The sequence below is a fragment of the Drosophila sulfurigaster genome, chromosome 3, assembly GCF_023558435.1.
Source record: "Drosophila sulfurigaster albostrigata strain 15112-1811.04 chromosome 3, ASM2355843v2, whole genome shotgun sequence".
Lineage (NCBI taxonomy): Eukaryota > Metazoa > Arthropoda > Insecta > Diptera > Drosophilidae > Drosophila > Drosophila sulfurigaster.
Genome location: NC_084883.1, coordinates 44050637 through 44073432, shown reverse-complemented (window position 1 = coordinate 44073432; position 22796 = coordinate 44050637). Strand labels below are relative to the sequence as shown.

At 34.5% G+C, this 22796-nt stretch overlaps 5 protein-coding genes across 5 annotated transcripts; 3 read left to right on the top strand and 2 right to left on the bottom strand.

Annotated features, from left to right (window-relative positions):
* Positions 1–406: 406 nt before the first annotated feature.
* LOC133842945 (probable serine hydrolase) lies at positions 407–2311 on the top strand. The gene is made up of 3 exons (XM_062276255.1): positions 407–554; positions 883–1035; positions 1113–2311. The coding sequence occupies exons 2-3, from the start codon at positions 910–912 to the stop codon at positions 2055–2057; spliced, it is 1071 nt and encodes a 356-aa protein (XP_062132239.1). The 5' UTR covers positions 407–554; positions 883–909; the 3' UTR covers positions 2058–2311.
* A 2459-nt stretch (positions 2312–4770) lies between these two features.
* LOC133842948 (larval cuticle protein 4-like) lies at positions 4771–5361 on the bottom strand. Its single transcript, XM_062276259.1, has 2 exons — positions 5258–5361; positions 4771–5173 (listed from the first exon to the last, which is right to left on the bottom strand). Exons 1-2 carry the CDS (start codon positions 5267–5269, stop codon positions 4820–4822), a joined length of 366 nt encoding a protein of 121 aa, XP_062132243.1. The 5' UTR covers positions 5270–5361; the 3' UTR covers positions 4771–4819.
* A 2927-nt stretch (positions 5362–8288) lies between these two features.
* Positions 8289–16348, bottom strand: LOC133840094 (uncharacterized). Its single transcript, XM_062271755.1, has 5 exons — positions 15976–16348; positions 15451–15854; positions 12044–12393; positions 8839–8864; positions 8289–8756 (listed from the first exon to the last, which is right to left on the bottom strand). The coding sequence occupies exons 1-5, from the start codon at positions 15985–15987 to the stop codon at positions 8412–8414; spliced, it is 1137 nt and encodes a 378-aa protein (XP_062127739.1). The 5' UTR covers positions 15988–16348; the 3' UTR covers positions 8289–8411.
* On the top strand, positions 11838–12624 carry LOC133840463 (pupal cuticle protein Edg-78E). The gene is made up of 2 exons (XM_062272311.1): positions 11838–11987; positions 12069–12624. Exons 1-2 carry the CDS (start codon positions 11976–11978, stop codon positions 12414–12416), a joined length of 360 nt encoding a protein of 119 aa, XP_062128295.1. The 5' UTR covers positions 11838–11975; the 3' UTR covers positions 12417–12624.
* A 2859-nt stretch (positions 16349–19207) lies between the features above and the next one.
* LOC133840469 (pupal cuticle protein Edg-78E) lies at positions 19208–19980 on the top strand. Its single transcript, XM_062272317.1, has 2 exons — positions 19208–19444; positions 19512–19980. The coding sequence occupies exons 1-2, from the start codon at positions 19394–19396 to the stop codon at positions 19881–19883; spliced, it is 423 nt and encodes a 140-aa protein (XP_062128301.1). The 5' UTR covers positions 19208–19393; the 3' UTR covers positions 19884–19980.
* Positions 19981–22796: the final 2816 nt, after the last annotated feature.

Sequence of the window (22796 nt, the reverse complement as noted above, 5' to 3'; positions counted from 1 at the left end):
ACCCCTTAAGTAACAGCTTTAAATATCACTATCGATGTTGGCTACATCGATATTTTGCATTAAATAGAACGCAAAAACTAACCACAACACCAAATTAACGAGAAATACTTAAGTTGACTACTGCAAAGTTTGCAATCATCAATAATATATAATTTCCATAAAAAAGTGTCTGAGCCTTTACAGTGTGAACCTGTTTAGCATACACTTTATTGTATTGCATTTCTGAGCTGAGCGAGACATTGTACCTGGAATTGAAGTTGCATTGCAACAAAGACTTTTGTTTCAAAGACCCGCGCAGTGGAATCGAATCTACACAGTCAACTTATCGATATCGTTTAGTTGTATTCAAATGTTTTATTACGAGTCCCACAAGTTCCATCTCTATCACACTCTCTCACTCTCGCGCTCAAAATAATCAGCTGTTTGCTGTAGTATCATTCTTAGCATTTTCTAATTAGAATTATTAATTTATGAAACGTCAACGATAACACACCAATTCATTTGCAAATTTACGTGTATAAATAGAAAGGTATCGCCGCAAAGTAAAGTCAAGCGTAAGTAATAGTTATAGTGATAAATGTGGAGAAACAAATCTCGGCGCTTGACCTTGACCTTTGGAGTGTATTGTTCGAAGTTTGTGTTTTTTTTTGATGCCACATTGAGTTAATATGGCATGGATAATTTAATTTCGTCTCAACCATTGATTATGTGCTCGTGTTTTTGTTTTATTTTTGGCTTTTCTCGCCTTGCCTAACTAATCGACAACAATGTGAGCTAATCGCAATGAACAATTGCTGATAAGGGTTTTGCGCTGGACTTTTGTTTAATATGATTAAACTTTGGAATTAAAGCACATTCGTCTTTTGCAATTCTAAATTGCAGTTGGCGGACAGCAGCAGAAGCAGCAGCATGGAGTTTGAATTTAAGGATAATGACAGCAGCAACAGCAGCGGCGACGGCGGCAATGTGGAACTAAATCTGAATCAACGCTATCGACATGCTGGCGATCTGACTGGCGAAGCTCCAACGCGACCTGTAAGTATTAGTGTGTACTTTGATCTATTGCCGATCACGAGACGCTGAGACTGATCAAATATTCAACCATATTGCAGTTTTCCGAGATTACCATAAAGGTGCCGTGGGGCCACATTGCGGGCAAATGGTATGGGCCACAAAATGTACAGCCAATACTCGGTCTACATGGGTGGCAAGATAATGCCGGCACATTTGATTTGCTGGTGCCGTTGCTATCTCCGGACGTGGCGTTTTTGTCAGTGGATTTACCGGGGCACGGCCTGTCTTCGCGGCTGCCAGATGGTTGCTATTATAATTCCGTGGATAATCTGTATGTGATAAGGCTTATCATGAAGCAATACAAATGGGAGAAGGTCTCACTCGTTGGCCATTCCATGTCATCAATCATATGCTTTGTGTTTGCTGCCGTCTTTCCCGATAAAGTCGATATGATCATTGGCATTGATGCCTTGAAACCACATCAACGTCCCTATCCATCCGTTATTCGCACCATGGAAACGCGTCTCGATGAATTTCTTCGCGAGGATGAACGTAATCGGAGTAAAAATGAGCCGCCCAGCTACACGTACGACGAACTCATCGAGCGCGTCTACATCGGCACCTTTCATTCCGTCAACAAGGAGCTTTGCAAGCATATGCTGGCGAGAAACATTCAAAAGTCGGGCAAATACCCGGACAAGTATTTCTTCTGTCGCGATCGTCGTCTGAAGTTCTACAATTATGCGATCGGTTCACAGGAATTGTGCGTGGAAATGGCCCAGCGCATCACTTGTCCATATCTATTCATCAAGGGTCTGCAATCATCGTATTTCGAGGACAAGAAGTACTACGATGAAGTTATGGAAGTGTTGATCAAGAAGCCGAACTTTGAGTATGTCGAAGCGAATGGCTCTCATCATCTGCACATGAACAATCCGGAGGCCATTATTGGTCCGGTCAATAACTTCATACAACGCTTTGGGCCAGCAGCCGCTGCCGCTGCGCGTCGACAGGCCAAGGAGGCTGCACAAAACAAGCTGTAGGAAGCGATATCATTCACAGCTTACTGCAATGCTTCAGTATACAAATCCATAGTCACAGGGGGCCTATTTATTGTTGCGCATCAGCGATTCTGGGTATCGATGCAACAACTCTTTATTTTTATACATTACTTAATTGTTGATTTTTACTGTTAAAGGACAGAGTCTGTGTCTCTGTCAAAATTACTTATGTACAATGTGCCTTTATATACAAAAAATTACAAATATATGTATATACATATTTATGTATGTAATCACCAAGAGGTTGTTCGCTTCAATTTGTGTTGTGAAGGATAACGAGGAACTGGTTATACAGTCGACCAGCATTGACATTTTACTTCATCTGACTGTTGCTATGCTGTTAACCGCTTAAGAGCTTTTTCCCTGAAGAGGCTGCCGATTTTATAGTAAAGAAAAACTTGTATATCATCTCATTTGAATTTATGCAAATTTGAATATTAGTATAAAATGTAAAATTGAGATTTTATTTCACATGACTGCTGAAATTGAAGCAAAATAAATTCGTACAAAATTTTCTATTGAATTGAATGAGTTAAAAATTAGCAACATTCTATTTTAGATATTTCTGATTATTCTTAAAAAAAAAGGTTCAATTGCGCTTTTCTTTAGATCGACAACTATGATTAGGGCAAAAGTTAATACTTTCACAATTTGCACATAGATATTCTAAATATAGAAATGTAATATGTTATAAACATAATAACTATAAAATATAAATTTACGCTTTTCATTAATATGACCGCTAAAGTTTAATTTAATTTATATCCAATGGAAATTTAATAAAAGCAGCAACATAGTTTAAACTTTTCTGAAAATTCGTGAAAAAATATAAAATTAAACTTTTCTTTAAAACGACTGCTGAATTTTAAGAAATTCTCCCAATTTTTTCTATTGGATATGATAATAATAAAAAAGCATCATATTTAAAACATTTCTGTAAAATATAAAGTTGAGTTATTCTTACTGGAATTAAAGAAGAATAAAATTTTGAATATCAGTTTTTTTCTCTCATCATTTCTATAAAATGTAAAAAAATGAGCTTAATTTTTGTACATTATTAACATAAAATCGAATCGGAACTTAAAGCTTTATTATGTAAATACAGCTTTGCCAACAAATATTTAGTGTTAATTACGAATCGGGAGTTAACGCTTTATTATATCAACACAGTTATCTCACCAATGTATTTCTTAATTCAATAATATCTTCATATTTTGTGTTAATTATTACGAAATGTAATATTGAGCTTAAAATTTGCCCAATGCTTAACGGGTCATTATAACCCAATCGAGCCTTAATGGGTTAATTGCGTTCATTGCGTATTACGTGTGCGGAGATGTAGGGCTGGCATAAAGGGAACATCAGTTGACCTACATTGGGGTCCAGTAGAATCCGCAGGCAGCAGCGAAAGTGTTAATAACCGGCAAACCCGTTTGGTGTCCAAGCACAGTTGCATCACGTTTTAGACTCTTTCTTGGTATTTATTTCGTTGTGTTTTTTGTATTCATGTTTTTTTGTTTTTCGCTTTCTGGTTTTACCATTTTTGGCGGTCAGCTGTCGGATTTACATTGAAATGACAAATTAAATATGTATGTACATTATTATTTTGAAGAAGAGAAATAAAAAAAATAAAATAAGGTGCGAGAGAGAAGAGTCGAGTTGTTGGCCATGCAGCTTCCACATTTATATGAATAAATTTCCGACGGATGTTTCGTTAAATGCGTTTGCTAGAGAGACTTTACTTTATACATTTTTCACCTCGACCAATCGCAACACATGCGTTAATTCCTGTGCGAGTTCAGAGTGTCAGGCAGCGTCTGCTTTACACTTTGATTAATGATTGCCCATTAAATGTAGCTCAAGACATATTATTTTGTATTTATTATTAATATGAAAACTGATCGTCAGTAGGAAGCTAAAGCTTTTGCTAGCATCACTACAAACACATGGTTGCAGAAACTTAACAAACACATATAATTTTGTATATATACGTGCTTGATCAGCTTGAACAGTCTACGCGATATAAACGGGTCTGTCTCACGCCTAATCTTAGAGCCAATGAGACATTATATATCAAGTTTTAAGCACGACATCTATCAAGTTTGATTTAATATTTGGCCACACCCTATTCCGCCTTTGAAATTTAATAGAGTATAATATTTTGTAATTGTTTGAGAAACAATTGCATTTCAAAATTATTTATTTGAGTGATGAGCACACTTTTGAGAAATTAAAAATATCTAATGTTAACTAATGATTCGTGTAGCAAATAAGGCATAACTATGGTTTACATAAAAAAGACTTTAATGTTAGTAAATTCAGATTAAGATTTTATGTTAAGCTGTTTCTTACTGCATTTTTTTTTGTTGAAGAAGAATTTTTAATTAAAAATTTTTAATTAAATTTTTGCTTGTCCTGAATAATTGATTGACTGACTGAAGTCAAGCGCTAAGAGTTAGGATCCTGAAATTCTTATAGAACACAATTTGCGAAATTTCATCCGACTGCAGCTCTCTTAAATCTTATAAGAAAATTTGTATGACAAATCTATAAGAAAAAATAATTTCGATATTACTTCATCTCTTTGGATTTCTAAAAATGCCGTTGGTGACATGGAGCTATCCATTAAAGATAAAGAATACTTCTCAAAATGATAATATGAAAATATATAACAAAATTCTCCTGTATTTAAAAATTTTTTTTTTATAATTTTAGCTTGTTTTTACTATAGTAAGTAAATATATCTATTCTTTTGATGGGTGGGTCTGAATGTATTCAATTGCCTTCAAGATGTGAGCAGGAATTGGAGGAGGTGTGGGCAAATGCTCGGCAACAGGTTGATATCCATTCTCATCAGCAACGTAGCTGACTGAAATTGGGTTTCCTTCTGGAGCGGTCCAGCCGAATTCTCCTTGTTGGACAAGGGCTTGTTCCTCGCCTACACTCTTCAGCTGTCCTTTCTGTAGTTGTTTTTGGCCATCAGCCAACTCTTGGACGATATTGAAACTGTCAACATTAACTTCCGATTCTGATCTCAACACATCAGTATTATAGTTTGCTTGGGCGCAAACGACCAGAGCAGCAATAAGGCAAAGGGACTGTAAAGGAATAATGAATTATTTATTTGCTAATATCCTGCAGTGTGTTGTGCTTCCTTCCATCAGAATGTGTCTTTAACTTACCAGCTTGAACATCTTGCTTCCGTTGGTTAATTTACAATGTGTGGTTTTAATCTGACGAACACAGGCTTTTTATACCCACTGAATGTGGCGACTCTATTATCTATAATCAACTGGTTTTGATAAACATAATAATAACATTAATATGCAGGGCTAGGGCGGATACAAAAGCAACACAAATTTATTTAATCTAAACAAAAAACAATAAGGGGCAGTCAAAAACATTTACGAATTTATTTATTTTCGGTATAGTTGAATAAAATTGTCGATTAAATTTTTGCAAACAATTTGAACAATAACTTGGATAAACAATGTTCTATATAAAAAACATAATATTTAATTAAATAAGTTTGTATATGTGTTTAAATTTATAATGAAAATGTTCTGCCCAGACACTTAATAACGAATATTTAAATTCACAAACTTATCTAGCAACCCTCTTAATTAGGCTCATTAGCATAGAATAAGCCTAAAGTGGAATTCTTCGTCTTCACTTTGGCGAATCTTCTTCTTGGATCATCGCTAACGTCATCAAACATCTGAAGCTATTGTTGTTATTTTTTTCCAACGCGTGCGATAAGAGAGATTGACTCTGTCAAGTATCTGACAGAACATTTAATATTCAACTTCACTTTGATTGGTGGAAATAACAGCTACGAAAAAACAAAAATAAAACCAAATGAAAATTGCGAGCTAAAGCCAACAACTATTTTCGTTTCATTTTCGATTTCATTGGCTACTTCGCTTGTGGTCTAACCAGTTTAGTTATTTAGTTATTTAACTAAGAAGAAGCATGACTTGACTATTCTTAAATTCGCATTAGCATAAAATCATGTGACGGGTCATTTAATTAGTTCACTGTCTGGATCGACAGCGACTCCTCATGTGCGTCAAACCATGTCAGTTACCCTTCAACATCGGCCTATCGAATATTTATTTACAGAGCCAAAGGAATATCTTTCTCATTCTATTCTTAGACGTTCGTGTAGGCAAATCAAATGACTGAGAACACGAACTTGTTTTGAGAATTAAAATTTGAAATTATTAAAAGTGATCAGGATATTAGAGTTTTGTGCTGTTCTATTCAATTTTAAATCGTTTAGTTTTCGTTAGAAATTTGCTAACTACAAACTCCGCAATGTCATAAACTACTAACTTTATATAATATTTTGTGAATGTGTTTTAATGAAATACGGAGTTGCAAGATATTTATAGAAGGGTATTTTAACTTTGTGCCTACAAGAAATGTATGTACACTCGACTGTTTCTTTCTTACTTGCTTTATGTAGCATTTGTCTTATAAATACCTCAATGGAGTGTGGGTTTTGTATAAGAATCGTTTTAGTTTTAATCTAGTTTAATCAATTTGAATACCAAAATTCTACATTTTATATATTTTAACATTACAAATCTTACATTTTACATGTCACCAAACTAGTTGGGTTAGTTAATTAGTTAGTTTTTGTCAATGCTGTTTTTAAAATCTTCATCCATTCTGATCTTAGGATATAAGTGTTTGTGTTTATATTATTATATTATTATTATTATATATTACGAATAATTGTAAAATTTAGAAATGATAGAATGAAAATTTAGATCTTACATTAAGCTCAAGAAAATAATATTAAATTAGAGTATATAAATAAAATATACGTCTATTGGCTAAAAATTCTGCTCCCAAAGTAAACAGAAAACAATAATACATTGAATTTATTGAAGAATTAGTATTTCATTAATGAAGTACCGTTTATACGCATTTAGGTGGAAAAAAAGCTCCCTTAAGCGAAGATATTTTTTTTTGCTAAATGCTGCAATGATTCGTAGTTTCTTAAATATTTGTTAAATGTTAATTGTCTTGCCCCCGGATTTATTGAGTAGACACAGAAGACACTCAACATCAATTATTTTTAATCAACATTTAGATTCATGCTGAATAAAAAACTAAAACTCTAGCGTTTTGTAATAACGGCCTATTATTAAAGTAAAATTAATGTTGACTATTAATTTTTAATTTTTTAATTGATTAATAGCTTGATGTCAGCTTCAAGCTGAACTTTTGTTTTGCAATAGGAATATTTTGTTTTATAAAATTATATTTTTCTTTATAGTTCCTTTGATGAATTAAATCTAAGATATTCCAGTGCTTTTTTAATTGCTTTCGTTGGAGTTGGAATTCATTTTTGTCAATGAAAATTGTAAGTCTCTGCTATGCTCTGTCGGAAAACTCAAAGGAAAATTGGCCTAAAATAAATTTAAATCATACTTTTTGACGTTTTGAAGCAAGCTGCCATTGACAACTAAGTTGTATTCCTCGAATTAAACAATCTCTTCACCTTGGCACAAGACCGAAGACCGCTGCAGAAATGGAGACGAAATAATGTTTAGGGATTTTCCATCAAACTTCTTCTATATCTGAGGCGTCATCCACTTACCAGCTGGAGTATCTTGCTACCGTTGTCAGCATCGCAATCTTCTATGCTTTACTTTGAGTGACAAAGGTTTTAATATTATTGTATCATGAATATAAATTTCCATTTCGTTGTCACTTTAGCATGTGGGTAAACCAGTTTAATTATTTAATTAGGCAAATGAATAAAATTCTTCGTCGAAAATCGTCAAGTTCATATTAGCATATCTAGCGTCTAGTGACTGGCCAATAAATTAGACCATTGCCATTATGGTCTAGTTTGCTTTTAGCTCATCGTATAGAATGTGTAAAACGATCTCAGTCGCACCTTACATTTTGGCTAATAAAATGGCTATTAAGTGACGTCAATCCATTACGCTTCAGTTCTGAGGTTCGTTTTAACACGTGCAAAAACAAAAGACTTAGAACACAAACTTGCTCGACGACAATCCCTAGCAACAAATTCGAAATACTAAAATGGATGGGAAATTAGATAATTGCTGGTGCATTCTCAAAACGTCGGCGATTTAACATATGTTAGTACGAAATAAAGAATAAATTTAAATATAAAATTCTTACTTTTGCTTCTCACATTTTTATGCTGCCTAATTTCGCAAATGCTTTAAGGAATAAAAGTTGATTTTCTTTTTGAATTTAAGCACTGTTCATCACTTGATCAAATATCAAGTTCAGTTTTTGGTTTATTGCACGATATGATATGATGTCTAGTCTATATACTACCATTAACAATTACACTTGAGGATGAGACTGGATGTATTCCAAAGCTCTGATGATTGCCTCTGGGATTGGGGGAGGTGTGGGCAAATGATCGCCAACGGGATGGTATCCATTTTCATCAGCGGTGTAGGTCAAGCTGATTGGAGTTCCATCGTCCGAAACGTATCTAACAGCTCCAGAGACTCCGGCAGGGTTACCAGCCTCCTGTACGGCAATGCCATTCGTTGTATCGAAAGCATAAGCATAGTTGCCTTCGGCATCGGGTGCAACGTTGGACTCGCTGATAGTTTGGGCATCCTTGTTAATGTTGTCAGCATAGACGGCGGAGATGGCCAGGGCGGCAATAAGGCAAACGGACTGTTTTCAAAATGTTGATGATAATGATGATGAGTTATTATCCTCTGTTGTGTTTCCATTCGTTAAGCGTTGCTCCACTTACCAGCTTGAACATGTTGCTTGTGTTGTCTCTAATTCACAATGTGTGCTTCACTTTGCGTGCCAAAGCCTTTTATACCGCTTAGCTTAGACGCTGTCGCCAACGCAGCGTTTGCTTCGCAGTCGCCAACGCAGTCGCTGCCATCAAGCAACATCAAGCAACATCAACATCATCATCTAATCCGGCGCAGAAGAGCAAAGCGAACGCCGTCGACGCGTTGTACTAAATAGCACTAAACTTAAGTGTGTATGTATGTGTGTGCATATTTCAAACAAAAAGCAAATGGCTATAAAATTAAATCATGCATGCATATGCAGGTTAGTGTTTATATTAGCCAAATATGAATATGAGAGGTAGGCATTATTTAAGAGTAAATATTGATATAATCAAGCTTCATTTAAGAGTGGCATCGTTGCCTCTAAATAGATCATATTTCAAAAGGTCATCGCTGCCCATACAAGATGATTAATCAAACGCATTTCCTTAGATATTTTGTCTACATAAATCATATCCAATCCAATATAAATTAATTGCAAGTATTGATCTAATTTAATAAACATTGAAAACATCACGTAGCCTACAAAAATCATCATTTCATTTGATAAGCTTAAGTGGCACATTTCGTCAACATAAATTAGAATGTCACCGACGACATTCCGCAATTTAAAGGTGTTTTATATTAAGATATGTATCTAACTATTTCCTTATTGCCAATATATTATATTAGCACCATCAAACAAGATGTTCCTTGTCAAATTTTAAATGTCATTAACACAAACATTTTAATTAGAACAAAAGCTGTGCATTTGAAAATTCTTGAAATACTCTAACACTAACACATAGTTTAAGCGTTTAATTCACAGCAATTATTGGCTTAATATGCTAACTAAAATGTGGAATTTTGCAATTAGTCAAAACTATAAATAAATGAAAAGCTCTTTTGTGAAAATGTATAGGCAAATATATAAATTTTATTTTATTTTTGTTACAAGCTGAAGCTTTAATTTATTTTATTTTTATAACTAACATAAAAAGTATCAATATAAATAAAATATTTAATAATCTTTATAATAAATATAAATATACAAATATTGGTAATTATTTGTACATATATATTTATTATATACAAGATTTATTAGTTAATATAAATATACAAATTTGTTACACTCAGAATTTTTATTTATTTTGTTGTAAAGAAAAATGATTTATAATTATGCATCAGCATAAGTTTCCAAATAAATATTGTATATAATAAACATAAATAATAAAATATGTTTGGCAATATTTTAAAATGTAGAATTTTTCATATATGATTTATTTATCTATTTTCATTCGTTTAATTCGCTTGTAGAACAAGCTGAAGCTCTTTTTTTCTTATTTAGAATAGTAATGAAATATTTATTATAGCTGGTATAATGTACGAGTAAATTTATTCATACCATTTCAAATAATATATATTTTTTTAATTTTGCAATTAGTTAAAATAATAGATTAATGAAAAATCTAATTTTATAGTTGTGGAATGTCTGCATAAATATTTCAATGTCATTTGAAATGTTGAGCAGCCAAGAAATATTGGTACGAGTATAAATATGGTTTCATTTAGGACTGTAAAAATACCTACAGGTATTAAAACAATATATCTTCAATATTTCTTTAAGTTAACATTTAAAATTTAAATGTAATTACAAACTCTAAAAAGTTGTATTGAACTGTGAAATAAATAATTGAAAAACTACAATTAGTATAAAAAAGTTTTTGAAAAATTTGTTTAAATTGAAATGTTATTAAGAACTTTAAAAACTTTTACATAACTGTGAAATAAATTATTTACAACTACATGTTGTTACAAAAAATTTGAAAATTGTTTTTTAATTAAAATGTTTAAATTTAAATGTAAATAAAACTATAATGAGTTTTATTGAACTATGGAATTTTCCCAAATTTTATAACTCAACCCAGTATTTTGCGCAGTGCATGCAAATCTTCTGGATTGATCATTCCATCAAGAAGCTACTTAGAATAAAAGTGAAAGTAATGAGCTCAGGCAAACGTCGCCAATCAAGTTATGGAGCCCATATACCTTTCCGCTAATAGATAAATCTCAAAAGTATGCTTAAGCACAGCAGAAAGCAGACATCTAATTTACAAATGGATCATTTTGATCTTCATTTTCGTCGGCTGCCCCCCGGCTGAGGTTGTTCGTTGTCCGTCAGTCTCACAAGCATTTTTGTTGTTTTCTTCGTTTTTTTTCATTGGTGGACGACCTTGCACATCCAACAAAATTTCAACAGCTTTTTTTCTGTCGAGATGGACAATTCGCGCCGGCTACCAAGCGGGGCACGCGCACCTGCCAGCTCTTTACTCCAACTACAACTCCAACTCTGAACTCCACCAATTCCAATTTCAATTCCAACTACATCCATCCATCGTCTCTTCTTCGTATCCACATCATCGAAAATCCAGCTATAGATACAACAACAAAACTTGATGGCAGGGCGCCGTCGGCAACAGCCATTGAAAAGTTGGAACAAAGCGTAAAGATGTGTTTTTTTCTTGGTTTTTATTTTTTTGTACGTTGTTTTTATGGTTTTTTATTTGTATTTGTTTTTGTGAAATTGCTGGTGTAAGTGTGAACCACATAAAAATACACAAATAATTAAAGATTTAGTGAAAAAAACAAAAATAATATAAAGAGGTGCATGGGGCAAATGCAAAACTGACACCAAATTAAACCATGGAAATAAATTGCTGGCAAATGACTCATGCATTTTGTAAGGGTCTCTCTCCCTCATTTCTTATATCGATTGTAGATGTAGTTGTTGTCGTTGTTAATGTTTCGATTATGATAATACGATTTTTGGCAATTATTGCTGATGCTGCTGCCCAATGTCCATTGCCCATTGCCCATTGCGCTGCCCCATGTTGTAGTTGGCAAGTTGCGAGTTAAGAGTTTAACAGTTGCCAATTGCCATAAAAAACCATTAAAACCCGTTTGGCTTCGCTCCGAATTTCGACGTTGCGCTGCCACATATATAAATACCCCAACGCAGTTGACCACAGCAATCAGTTGCAGTTCAAGCATCCTCCTCTTAACAACACTTCAAGCACATTCACAACCAACACCAACTCTCAACAACATGTTCAAATACGTAAGTGCCAATCACTCAAGTGGCTTCTGCATTCCCATCTCATCTCCAACTCCAACTCCACTCCACTCCACTCCACTTCAGGTGCTCTGTGTCGCTCTCATTGCCTGCGCCTGCGCCGACAACATCAACAAGGACGCCCAGATTCGCAGCTTCCAGAATGATGCATCCGATGCCGAGGGCAACTATCAGTATGCCTACGAGACAAGCAATGGCATTCAAGTCCAGGAGGCCGGCAATCCTTCGGGTGTTCGCGGTGCCGTCGCCTATGTCTCCCCCGAAGGTGAACAGATCTCGCTGAGCTACACTGCCGATGAGGAGGGTTACCATCCAGTTGGCGATCATCTGCCCACTCCTCCCCCGGTGCCCGCTTATGTGCTGCGTGCCCTCGAATACATTCGCACCCATCCTGCAGCGCAGAAGGACGAATAAACCAAGTATCCCAATCCCAATCCAATCCAGCATCCAGCACCCAACACCTTCCACATCCATCTCGATATTAAGTGGCAGTCATTGTTATATTGTAGAGACATACATTCGCACCTTTTAATTAGTTAGTAGTTATCGTGTTAATAAAGCTCGTTGATCCATCCGCCAGCAAGCACTAAACGCAAAAAAAAAACAACAACTAAGAAAACAACATTATTAGTGAAGGGTTCACAGCAACAAAATATTATATTCACTCACCTCGACTTCATGCCAAATTATCGCATTGTCCTCCACTTAAACTTAATGTGCATTAAATGTGTTATGCCAGCTGCAATTGTTTCCGCACATCTAAAATATGTCCCAAAGAAGCAAAAACATTTAATTAATCCAGCTTGCTTATTTACCTTGAGACAACAATTCATCCAAAGTGGGATCATGATATCCTCATGTCCTGCAGACAGCAGCAATTGTTTACGCACAACTAAAAGATGTCCCAAAAAAAAAACATTTTATTAACTGTACATTTTTTTGTATGTTAAATGTGTTACTTACCTTAATATAGCTACTCATTTTAAATACATACAAGATGTTCCCATGTCCATTTATTTCAGACAGCAGCATTTGGTTCGGCATAACTAAAAGACATCCCAAATAAAACTGAACATGCTTCACTTGTATGCTAAACACTTGAGAAAGCCATATATCCAGTCTCTATATCCATGCCAATATATCCATGTCCTGGGTACAGGCAGTAGAAATCGCAAATGCATATCATATCTGCACCCCAAATAAGAAAAGTAAATAATACTTTAAAAAATATAGCTTATTCTACCTTTAGTAAGCTACTCATCTTATGTAAAAGATACACATTATGTATTGCGTATCTTTAAGAGACGTCTGGAATTGTGTCCAGAAAAATTTAGTTAACTCTGAATAACTTTAGCTACTTTGTGAAATATTGTACTTACTTATATTTTATGACATTCAGTTGCAATTGCATCCACATCATATAGACTTAGGCGTCCCAAAACTGAAAAAGAGAAGCATTTAATTAACTCTGTAAACTGTTTATGTAAGTTGCTTACCTTGAGACATCTTAAGCATGAACAATTTACGTATATAATAGTCCTGCAGTCAGCTGCAATTATTTCCGCATCTTAAATATACTTGAAACTCAAGCAACAGCATTATGCGTTGAGTTGCAAACATTATTTAGTTAAAACGTTTACCTAATTCTACTAAAATACTACTTTTCTTAAATAGAAATGCCCAACAATACAATATTTGTTAAGGATTGTTCCAATGTTTACAGAAATTATGTAGTCAGAAAAAAATGATTCATTTTAATGTTAAATAAGTCAAGAAACAATATTTATAAACCCCAAGGTTCTCATGTTATCAACTTTTAAATAAACTTAGCCCGTTGTCATTAACTACAAGTAAAACAGAAAAAGATAAGTAAAGAACTTTCCGCATTGTTTAACTACTTAACACTTACCTCATTATGCCCAATAGACAAAAGTACAAGAATTAAAAAGACTCGTATTTCAAGTATATTTCACTAAATGAACGATGCAAATTCTTAAGCTTCTGCTTATGCTGTTTTATCATAACTTCATATATATATATTTATGAAGCTGATTAGCAGCAAAAAACCATTTCGTTTAAGCGTTCAGTTCATTAGCGAAACATGGCAAATTATTGCAAAAAAAAGAATAAAAAACTATAACATTTTTTGATCTCTCGCAGAAATTAGAACAAACAAATAAACGGAAGGACTGTCTATAACACTTTTAAGTAAGATTTATGATCTTCAGACGTATTATTGATAACCATACAGTGCTAAACATTAATTCAAATTAATACTGACAAATTACCAAAACACAATACAAACGATTTATACTTTTGAGAATTCAGTGTGCATTTATTTCAGTATGTCATCAATATATTCTGCAAAATTTCACAAAAGCAATTCTTCAAATTCGAATTTCAATCTAATGAATTATGGGGCATGTTTATAATTGTCATCAACAGTGCAAACCAGAAGAGTTTCGTAGCGGATCCTGCATATAAGAACATATAGTATAGATGAGTGTAAATGATAAATTGAAATGCCGAATATAGATCCATTGCCAATAATAAAAAAATAAAGCATGAATAGTTTTTGTACACGTTATTGATTTATTTCGATTTTTTTGGAATTCTTTTTCTTTGTTTTTGGATTTCTTAAAATGAATATTTTAATAGTGAATTAATGCTCGATCAGGCCGAGCTAGTATGGAAGCTTTGCAAATATTTGAGTTAGTTTTGCTGTGTTTTTTTTTTTCGGGGAGAACTCACATATCATTTAGCTGTTGATAATGTGAATACTCAAGCACAAATGTGGACACCCGGAAAGAAAATCCTGTTTATAGTATATAGAGTTAAACGAAAAATCTGTAGATATCGAAAAGCAACGAAAAATGGAATCTCATTTAATTTCCATCCAGTTTGATTTGTGAATTCTGAGTAGAAGCATAAATATTTATGAGCCGGGTCACGTCATGCGAAACAACATTATGATCGTGCTCATTATGATTAAGACATATAATTAGCCAACAAGAGGTCGACAATCCTAAACAAATACTTAAAGCATGGCATTTTTATTTGTTTCGTTTTTTTTTCCTTATATTAATTACGTGGGTGGGAAATAAAATTGCTTATAAATTATGCTTAAGTGTCAATATAAATTAGTTTGAGCCATAAGCACGGAAGAATATGGGACGATTTGAATATGAATAGAGTAGAGCAGATGACATGATTTATATGAAAACGGAACGACTAGAAAAACAAATCCAAGACCAAAAGACCAAAAATCTTTTGCGCCGCTTCAACTTACGAAAACTATCAACAGTTGAATATTGTTTTAGTGTGGGATATTTTTTTGTCTTTTTTTGTTTCTTTTTCTTTGTTTTGTTGATTCTACATGCTATCAGTTTATCAGACTTCTGCTTCAGCTGCCACTGCCACTGCCACGTGCCACGTGCCTCGAGATCACAGTGTATGAACTTTCGGCGAACCATCTTCGTTGTGGGTGCGAATGTACTCCAATGATCGCAGTATATAGCTTGGTGTTGGAGGCGGTTGGGGCAGATGTCTGCCCACCACATGGAAGCCCAACTCATCGGCTATGTAGCGTGTCTCGATATCCTGTCCCTCGGGCGAGGTGTAACTAAAGATGCCAATCGTTTCCAAAGCACTTCCCGCTGCCTGGACATCGATGCCGTTGCTCGTCTTGAAGGCATACTTAAAGACACCGTTCTCGTCCAGCGGTTGGACACGAAAATCCGTTATCTGGGCATCACGTTCGCTGCCACCGACCAGGCGACGAATGCGACGAATCCTCACGAGCCTCGCATCCAGCTGCGAGGAGATCAGCGCCAGGCACAGCAATGTGATGAGCTGAAACGAACCGTCTGAGTGGCTTAGTATCAGCAAACATTAATCGCTTTTTTTTGTGTTTTGGGTTGTTTGGGTCACTGCGATATCAAAATTCACAGATGGGAGCAAGGTCAATGCTTACAAAATTGCGCATATTTCTCACAGTCTTCACTTTAATCTGGGTTTAATTATGATTTAATTTCGTATTGATTTGTGTCTGGCGATAATGCGATAATTGTCGATTTTATTTATTTTTTTTTTTTTCGTTTGATTCGAAATTCCGATATGAGACGCGATGCGATGCGATCTACGTGATCTAAACGCGAGCTGCGCGAGGTTCAAAGTTTGCCACCGTACTGCGGACTGGTCCAATGCTTCTTACTAACTTTATATGCGAGATGGAGAAAAATGTCGGGCCCAAAGCGAAATCGATGAAAAACCAATAAACATAATCAAAGTGTCAATAGTTTTGTTCACTCTTTTGTTTGTGTTGTCCATACGTTGGCGTCTCAATTTCAAAAACCCGGCCAACTCCAAATGCTTTGATAACACACACCATAATCTCGCTTGGCAGTCGAATTCAAGCATTTCCTATAAGCCATGCTTATTATGATCATAATGCCGTTTATTAGCACAATATTTATGACCATTCCGGCTGCATTTTATAATCCCCTGCCGAGATCTAAAGTTCTTTGCTTCCCATATCTCATTTAGGCTGAATTTATCAACCATTCAAAACCAAATTCTTATCCGTCGTAAAATTTTTAATCACCAACCAGTTTCTGTAACATCTGAAAAGGTTAAACAAAAATTCTTATTCTTAGACAAACTTCTTAATACAAAAACTAGGTCAAACTAGAAGTCACGCTTTCTTCGACAGATTCCCCTATAATATATAATCCAATGTTTATTAAGTAGTTCAACCACATTTTCTGGATAGCTGTGTTTTATTAGCGAGACGGAAGCTGTTGTTATTTGATTTTATGATAAACTATAAAAATCATGTTTGGAAGATGGCACATTCCAAGATCAATAAAAATTATAAAATCAGATAAACTATATGTAGGTAGGAGTAGAAACCAAAAAAAAAATATAGAATTATACCACAAGAGATAATTAAATCAAGCACGAAATTCATTTTAGTTTATAATCGAACAGAATTTTAAGTGGGCCAAACGAATTTCTAGCGGAAACAGTTCCGTATCGATAACGTCAACGATGACGCTGAGTCAACAACAATACGAGTATAAACAAATAAATTGTTGAAGAACTATAAACAAAAGCAGCAAACTCTGTTCTACAGCGTCTCAAAGCCAATTAGCGACTGATATTGAAGATCATCTCAGTTATTGACATGCGGTTTCCATAATTCTTTTTATTTTTTCTTTTATAACGGGGATCTGTTATGCAAATAACATTAAGAACGAAACCGAAAGCTACCTTATAAATACCATACTTAATTTGTAAATTTATTTATTTATAAATGAATACATATTTACATAGGTTTTTTGTATATTCTCATGTTGTTTTTTTATCTTCCATTTGCTTAGTTCTGCTCGAGGTGTTGCGAGACTTTTTTGAGAGTTCATATGGAGTCAACCTTTTGTGGTGAGATGAGATGAGATGCGATGAACAGCATATTCTTAAGTACTAATAGTTAACACACGCACTGGTAAGGCGAGTTTTTCGTGTTTTTTTTTTTATTTGGCAATCAACAAATTCTAAGGCTAAGCCGTTATTAAACTAATCATATTAATAATGTTGCCCATGAAGGAACTTTGCCAATCGCAATCTAAAAAACTAAAATCGCAATCTCTCGACACGCAGATGCTTAATACTTTATTAAACAATTAACGTAATATCATAAAAGTTTTTTATTTTATTTTATTGTATTTAATTTCATTTCGTTTATCAAATTGCATGCCCTTGTCTTTTGTTTTCTTCTCTTTTTGACACTTTAGCTGCTTTTTATAAATATTTAACGAAATTTAATTGAATTTATAAGTCTACGTTGTTCTTCCAAACTAATGCAAATGTCACAACTCAGCCATAAATTATTGATTGATATTGATATTGAATTACTGATTGATTTTGTCGACTCGACGCCTTGAGACCGTATCGCTTCTTTGAAGTCTTTGTAGCTCTTCTCACTCTTGAATTCCTCTGTGGGTGTGACCAACTGACCAAGTCGAGCAAGGTCTAGACTTAGACTTAAGCACAGTGATGCACATGTGATTAAAAAGTGACGAGGAATGCAGTGAGTAATGATACCCATAAATTTTTTGAATTTTTTTTTGTGTAAGCGAAGAACCCGTTTAAATTGTTTTATGTTATGATTGTCATTTTAATAATAATTTTCATACTTTGCAATAATTTAGGTTCATTAGTCGATGACACATGGAGAGTGCTTAGCAGATCGGCATAATTAGATATGCCAGAAAGCAATCTTATTTTTAACTCGCACAACGAAATAAATCCAAATGACAGATATAATACAAATAAACCTTTAACATTTCGTGCTCGTGTTCTAAAGATTTCGCAATCATTCCGTAATGTCGTACGGTAAAAAAAAAAAAACATATTTTTGATAGCTCTACAGCCGGTTTGTTTGAATGCAAAAAATTATCACATTTCGACGTGAAACGCTATATCGTAATTACATGGTTTATTGACCATGAACTTCTTATTTCTATTTCTCTTTGGACAGATTGCTGTTAAACGTTATAACACAATAAATTAATATATAATGTTCAAAGTCATGCATATTTGAATAAAGCGGCTCGATTGAAGTGATCAAGTCAACTATTCATCTTTGTCTAATTTGCCGCAGTTTCATGCATTTATGAAACTATTCGGTACCACTGTGCATAGCGCCAGTGTCAACGCAGTTGCAGCCACACCTAATAAAGGCAGAAGCACAACACAACACAGAAACATGAAAGCCACTTCATTGTTTTCGGCACTCATAATAATAGACAGGTCTCGATTATCAAAACTTTGACATAAATCACACCCGATGATGCTGTGAGCTGCCGAACGTCGTCGTTAGACTTGGACTTGGAAACAAGTTGCGGCTGCAGTCGATAATGCTCAATTTATGCAGGTATGACGAGCAGTAGTAGTATGTTGTATGTCGACTATTATGATATGACGACTACTGACTTCAGAGGCTGTGGAATACTTTTGTTGTCTTGTTTTTGTCGCGAGAGTTTTAGAATTCATTTTTTTAGAACACATGCTAACAAAACGTGGCGAGAGAATTGCCTTAAATTTTAATTTTGTTTCTTTTTTTGTTGTTGTTTTGCATTTTTGTTGTATTTTTATGATGGGGGATTTAGATCGCGAAAGCTTATTTTTGCATTTGCCAAAATACTTATTCGGCAGTCCCAAATTCAACTTCAAGACCAACGGATCGCGTCGCTTTCGCTGCAAACTCTCTTTTCTGACTGTCTCCGAAACGATCGCAAACAGATTCCAGATCAACGCCCGAGACACTTTTAATTTGAATTTAAAAGTGAATTCAAAAATAAAGTAGAATTTTTGTTGCGGCCTTATTTACAATGAATTCGCGTAGTCGTCGTCGTGGCCAGCAGCAATGCCTGTTTGTCAAGGTTTGTGCGTCGCATTTGTTTATTTGTTGTTTGCCTGGGATTAATCGTAAATCCCGATCCCGATCAGCTTCATCAGCTGTTCCTGCTTCAACTCGCGCTGCTGCTTCTACCATCCGCTGCTGATGGACGTCCTGCTGCCACAGAATCTGCAGCTGAAACACTTTACTATGTAAATCAACCGGCGGATGCCGCCGGAAATTATAATTTTGAGTTTCAGACTTCCAATGGCATCACCACCAAAGCGGCGGGCAACGAACACGGTGCAGTTGGTGTGGTTCAATATGTGTCCAAGGAAGGAATCCCAGTGACCTTCACCTATGTGGCCGATGAGAATGGTTATCAGCCCACGGGAGATTTTGCTCCACCTCATTTAGCTCGCTTGCTGGAATATCTTCAAACGCATCCGGCGGTCGATGAACAGAAATCTCGACGCTGGTAAAGCTTATTTATTTTTTGTTTGTGTTCAACAGCGGACATTGGGGTATAATGTCTAAGCAATAATAAGAATAAAATATAGTCGATGATTGTGAGATAAATTGTCGTTTAAATAACTGGCAATTGGGTGTCAGAATGTGAGATAAGAAGTCATTATTACTTGTATCGTTATTGTTACATTTCAAAAATCTAAATTTGTATTAATCGTTTAGCGCATTCAAATGCAAATCACCCTAAATGAAACATAAACAAATACAACTGGCTGGCTTTGATCATGTACAAAAAAATCTATAACAACATTATAAATAAAATTGAAACCTAAATAAATGCATTATTAATTCTATCAAATGCTAATGATCGAATCCAATCATGATGGGAAAATACTCTATAGCATTCTTTTGGGTTTTTTTTTAAATACATTTATTTGAAACCATATTTTGTTTCATTAATTTGTGGTTAATTCAAATTATGTCAGAAAGCTGAGAGATTTTAATGCATGACGATGAGTTAATACCCTTCAAATGTTATCTTAAGAAGAGATCTATTCGAAGTTGTATCGAAGAGTAAAACGAATACGCATAGCAACCGAAAAATAAGACTAATTTCTGAAAAAGTTTTAATACCTTCTGCTAGAGTATAAAACCAGTCATAAGTAACTCGTGCTGCAAGCTGTATTAATATTTCAAAACTTACTGAGGAAGAGAGTAGATTCAATAAGAAAGAAATCAGCATTCCAATAGATAGTCAAGCAACATTTAGTGAACGTGAATTCTCTGAACCGATTAGGCTAATAATATTGATAAGTATGTCACATTAAATAACTAAATTTATTGTATCATATTTCAAACTAGTTAAAATTTGCAAACTATTTAAATTTCTTATTTATTTAGCATTTAATGGACTTCCTATTTAAACTTAAACTTGTCAAGCAAGATGGAAAGTTTATACAAAGTTCTTCATGCGCATACAATCTTATTGTTTTTTAGGCTTTTATTAATAAAGAATAAAAAAAAACAATTTTCTCACATACCCTCTAATTTTTGCTTTAATCAGTCTAATTCCCAGCATTTGTATTATAAGAATTGATTTCATCGTCGCTCTCAAAGTCGTAACTCTTCCGCGGTTTTGCGCAGACAACAACGAAAAAAGATGGACAATTAAAATGCTAAAGTTGGTGTCCCTCAGCTCATGCAGAATTCCGGCATTAATAAAAATATTTGCCGCATTTTGCTACCGTCTTCAATTAAACAAATGACAAACACTTAAAACCAAACATGAGTCATTAAACATACGTAGTTATTCCATTAATTTAAATATCGCGCAATAATAAGCAGTGTGTGTTGTTGGCTTTTGGTTCTCTTTGTCTGCAGTCGATAGACGAGGTAATCGGTGGGCGTATTATCGATATCGCGGCTTGTCATTATCGCAATTCTATGTGCCCGCATTTGAATGCATTTGTGTGTGTGTGTGTGTGGGTTTGAATTTGAAAACAAGTCAAATAAATAACCGCTAATCGATGGCATTTATCAGTCATTCGTAAATTGGTAGCAAATATAAATACATACATATAGTTTACATCTTTACTTTTCCTTTCGAATCGTCGTTCAGAAATGGCAATCGTCAACCTTGTGTGTGTGCGTTTTTGTTGGTTTAGAACGGCTTTCGAATTGAATTCAAAATTGATGCGACTCATTTGCATGTGATCGCCTAATTGAGGCCGTTGCATAATATTGACCGAGCCGAAAAGATTATGTAACCAGACTAATAAACCAAAAAGCCGTCAGATTTAGCTTTTAATGTCACCGACCCAACCAAGAGATCAACAAACCAAACCAAAATAAAAAGAAAAAAACTACAAAAATGTCGTTGTGGATGCAACTAATAAAGTAATCCCACCACTTAACGGCGTCCTTGGCTGGAGTTTATTTTTAGTTAGCCATATGAACCAATCAGTTAGTCCAAATTGAGATTCTGAATTAAATCAAAATCAACATTGTTGACAAATGCATAAAATCCCAAATACCAGGCAATTATTATTATTTGACAACAAATTTGCTTGAGAATCGAATACACAAACACATGAATTAAAAAGTTTATGAAATATATTTATGCATTATTCATTAGAATCTCTCTTCCAATTGTGAATGCGTTTCACTTTCGATGAGAGCCTCAATATGTTTCTCCCATCGACAGCTGATAGCGACAAATGTGAAGTTAATTTGACAATATATCACATTCTCTATAGGATATTAGAACTATTCGAATGGATTCAATTAAAATGCTTTTCAAGGGGATTGACCAAATCAATTTTGGCACTAAGTGGCAAGCCGCAAATTGAAATTAAATAATGCGGGCATTCGTCATTAAATCGGATACAACTTAATTTCTTGCCAGTTATTTGAACTCTGAACATTAAGCAAACAACAATTCAATCTTCGAGTGTATGCATTAAATACTATTAATCTGTAGATTGATGTAAGCAACAACAAATTCATCGTATTCGTACGGTTTTTGCTTCTTATCTACATCGACATGCAAATTAAATTCCGAACACACAACAAATATAAAACAAGATTTGTTTAAGTTATTTTTTTTCTCTGTTTCTGTTTTTTTTCGCACAATCGCATATCTTTACATTTGCCATACAATACATTTCAAATCTTTAAACTGTATGTGTAAGTGGCGTTGTGTTGTGTATGTGTGTGTGTGTGTCTCAGTGTGTGATTACGGGTGAGAATGTGTCTGTGTGTGTGGCGCAGTTTAGGCCATTCATTATAATTAAAACATTGAGCGCAGCTTGGCTTGGGCTTCAAATGTCTGTATTTACGGATGATAAGACGAAGTTGGCTTTCTTTAGGAAGCTAATAGAATTTATGTTTACATTTTATTTTAATTATGTTTGTTTTTGTTGTATATG

Excerpts from the sequence above, each read along its gene's own strand:
- LOC133840094 (XM_062271755.1), bottom strand. Across the intron at positions 8,865-12,043 it reads GTGGAGTGGAGTGGAGTGGA|ACAACACAAGCAACATGTTC; the intron begins GTTGGAGTTGGA and ends TGTGAATTAGAG. Across the intron at positions 8,757-8,838 it reads CAAGCAACATGTTCAAGCTG|TCCGTTTGCCTTATTGCCGC; the intron begins GTAAGTGGAGCA and ends TTTTGAAAACAG.
- LOC133842945 (XM_062276255.1), top strand. The coding sequence starts at position 910 with ATGGAGTTTGAATTTAAGGATAATGACAGCAGCAACAGCAGCGGCGAC. Across the intron at positions 1,036-1,112 it reads GCGAAGCTCCAACGCGACCT|TTTTCCGAGATTACCATAAA; the intron begins GTAAGTATTAGT and ends ACCATATTGCAG.
- LOC133840469 (XM_062272317.1), top strand. The coding sequence starts at position 19,394 with ATGAATTCGCGTAGTCGTCGTCGTGGCCAGCAGCAATGCCTGTTTGTC. Across the intron at positions 19,445-19,511 it reads AGCAATGCCTGTTTGTCAAG|CTTCATCAGCTGTTCCTGCT; the intron begins GTTTGTGCGTCG and ends GATCCCGATCAG.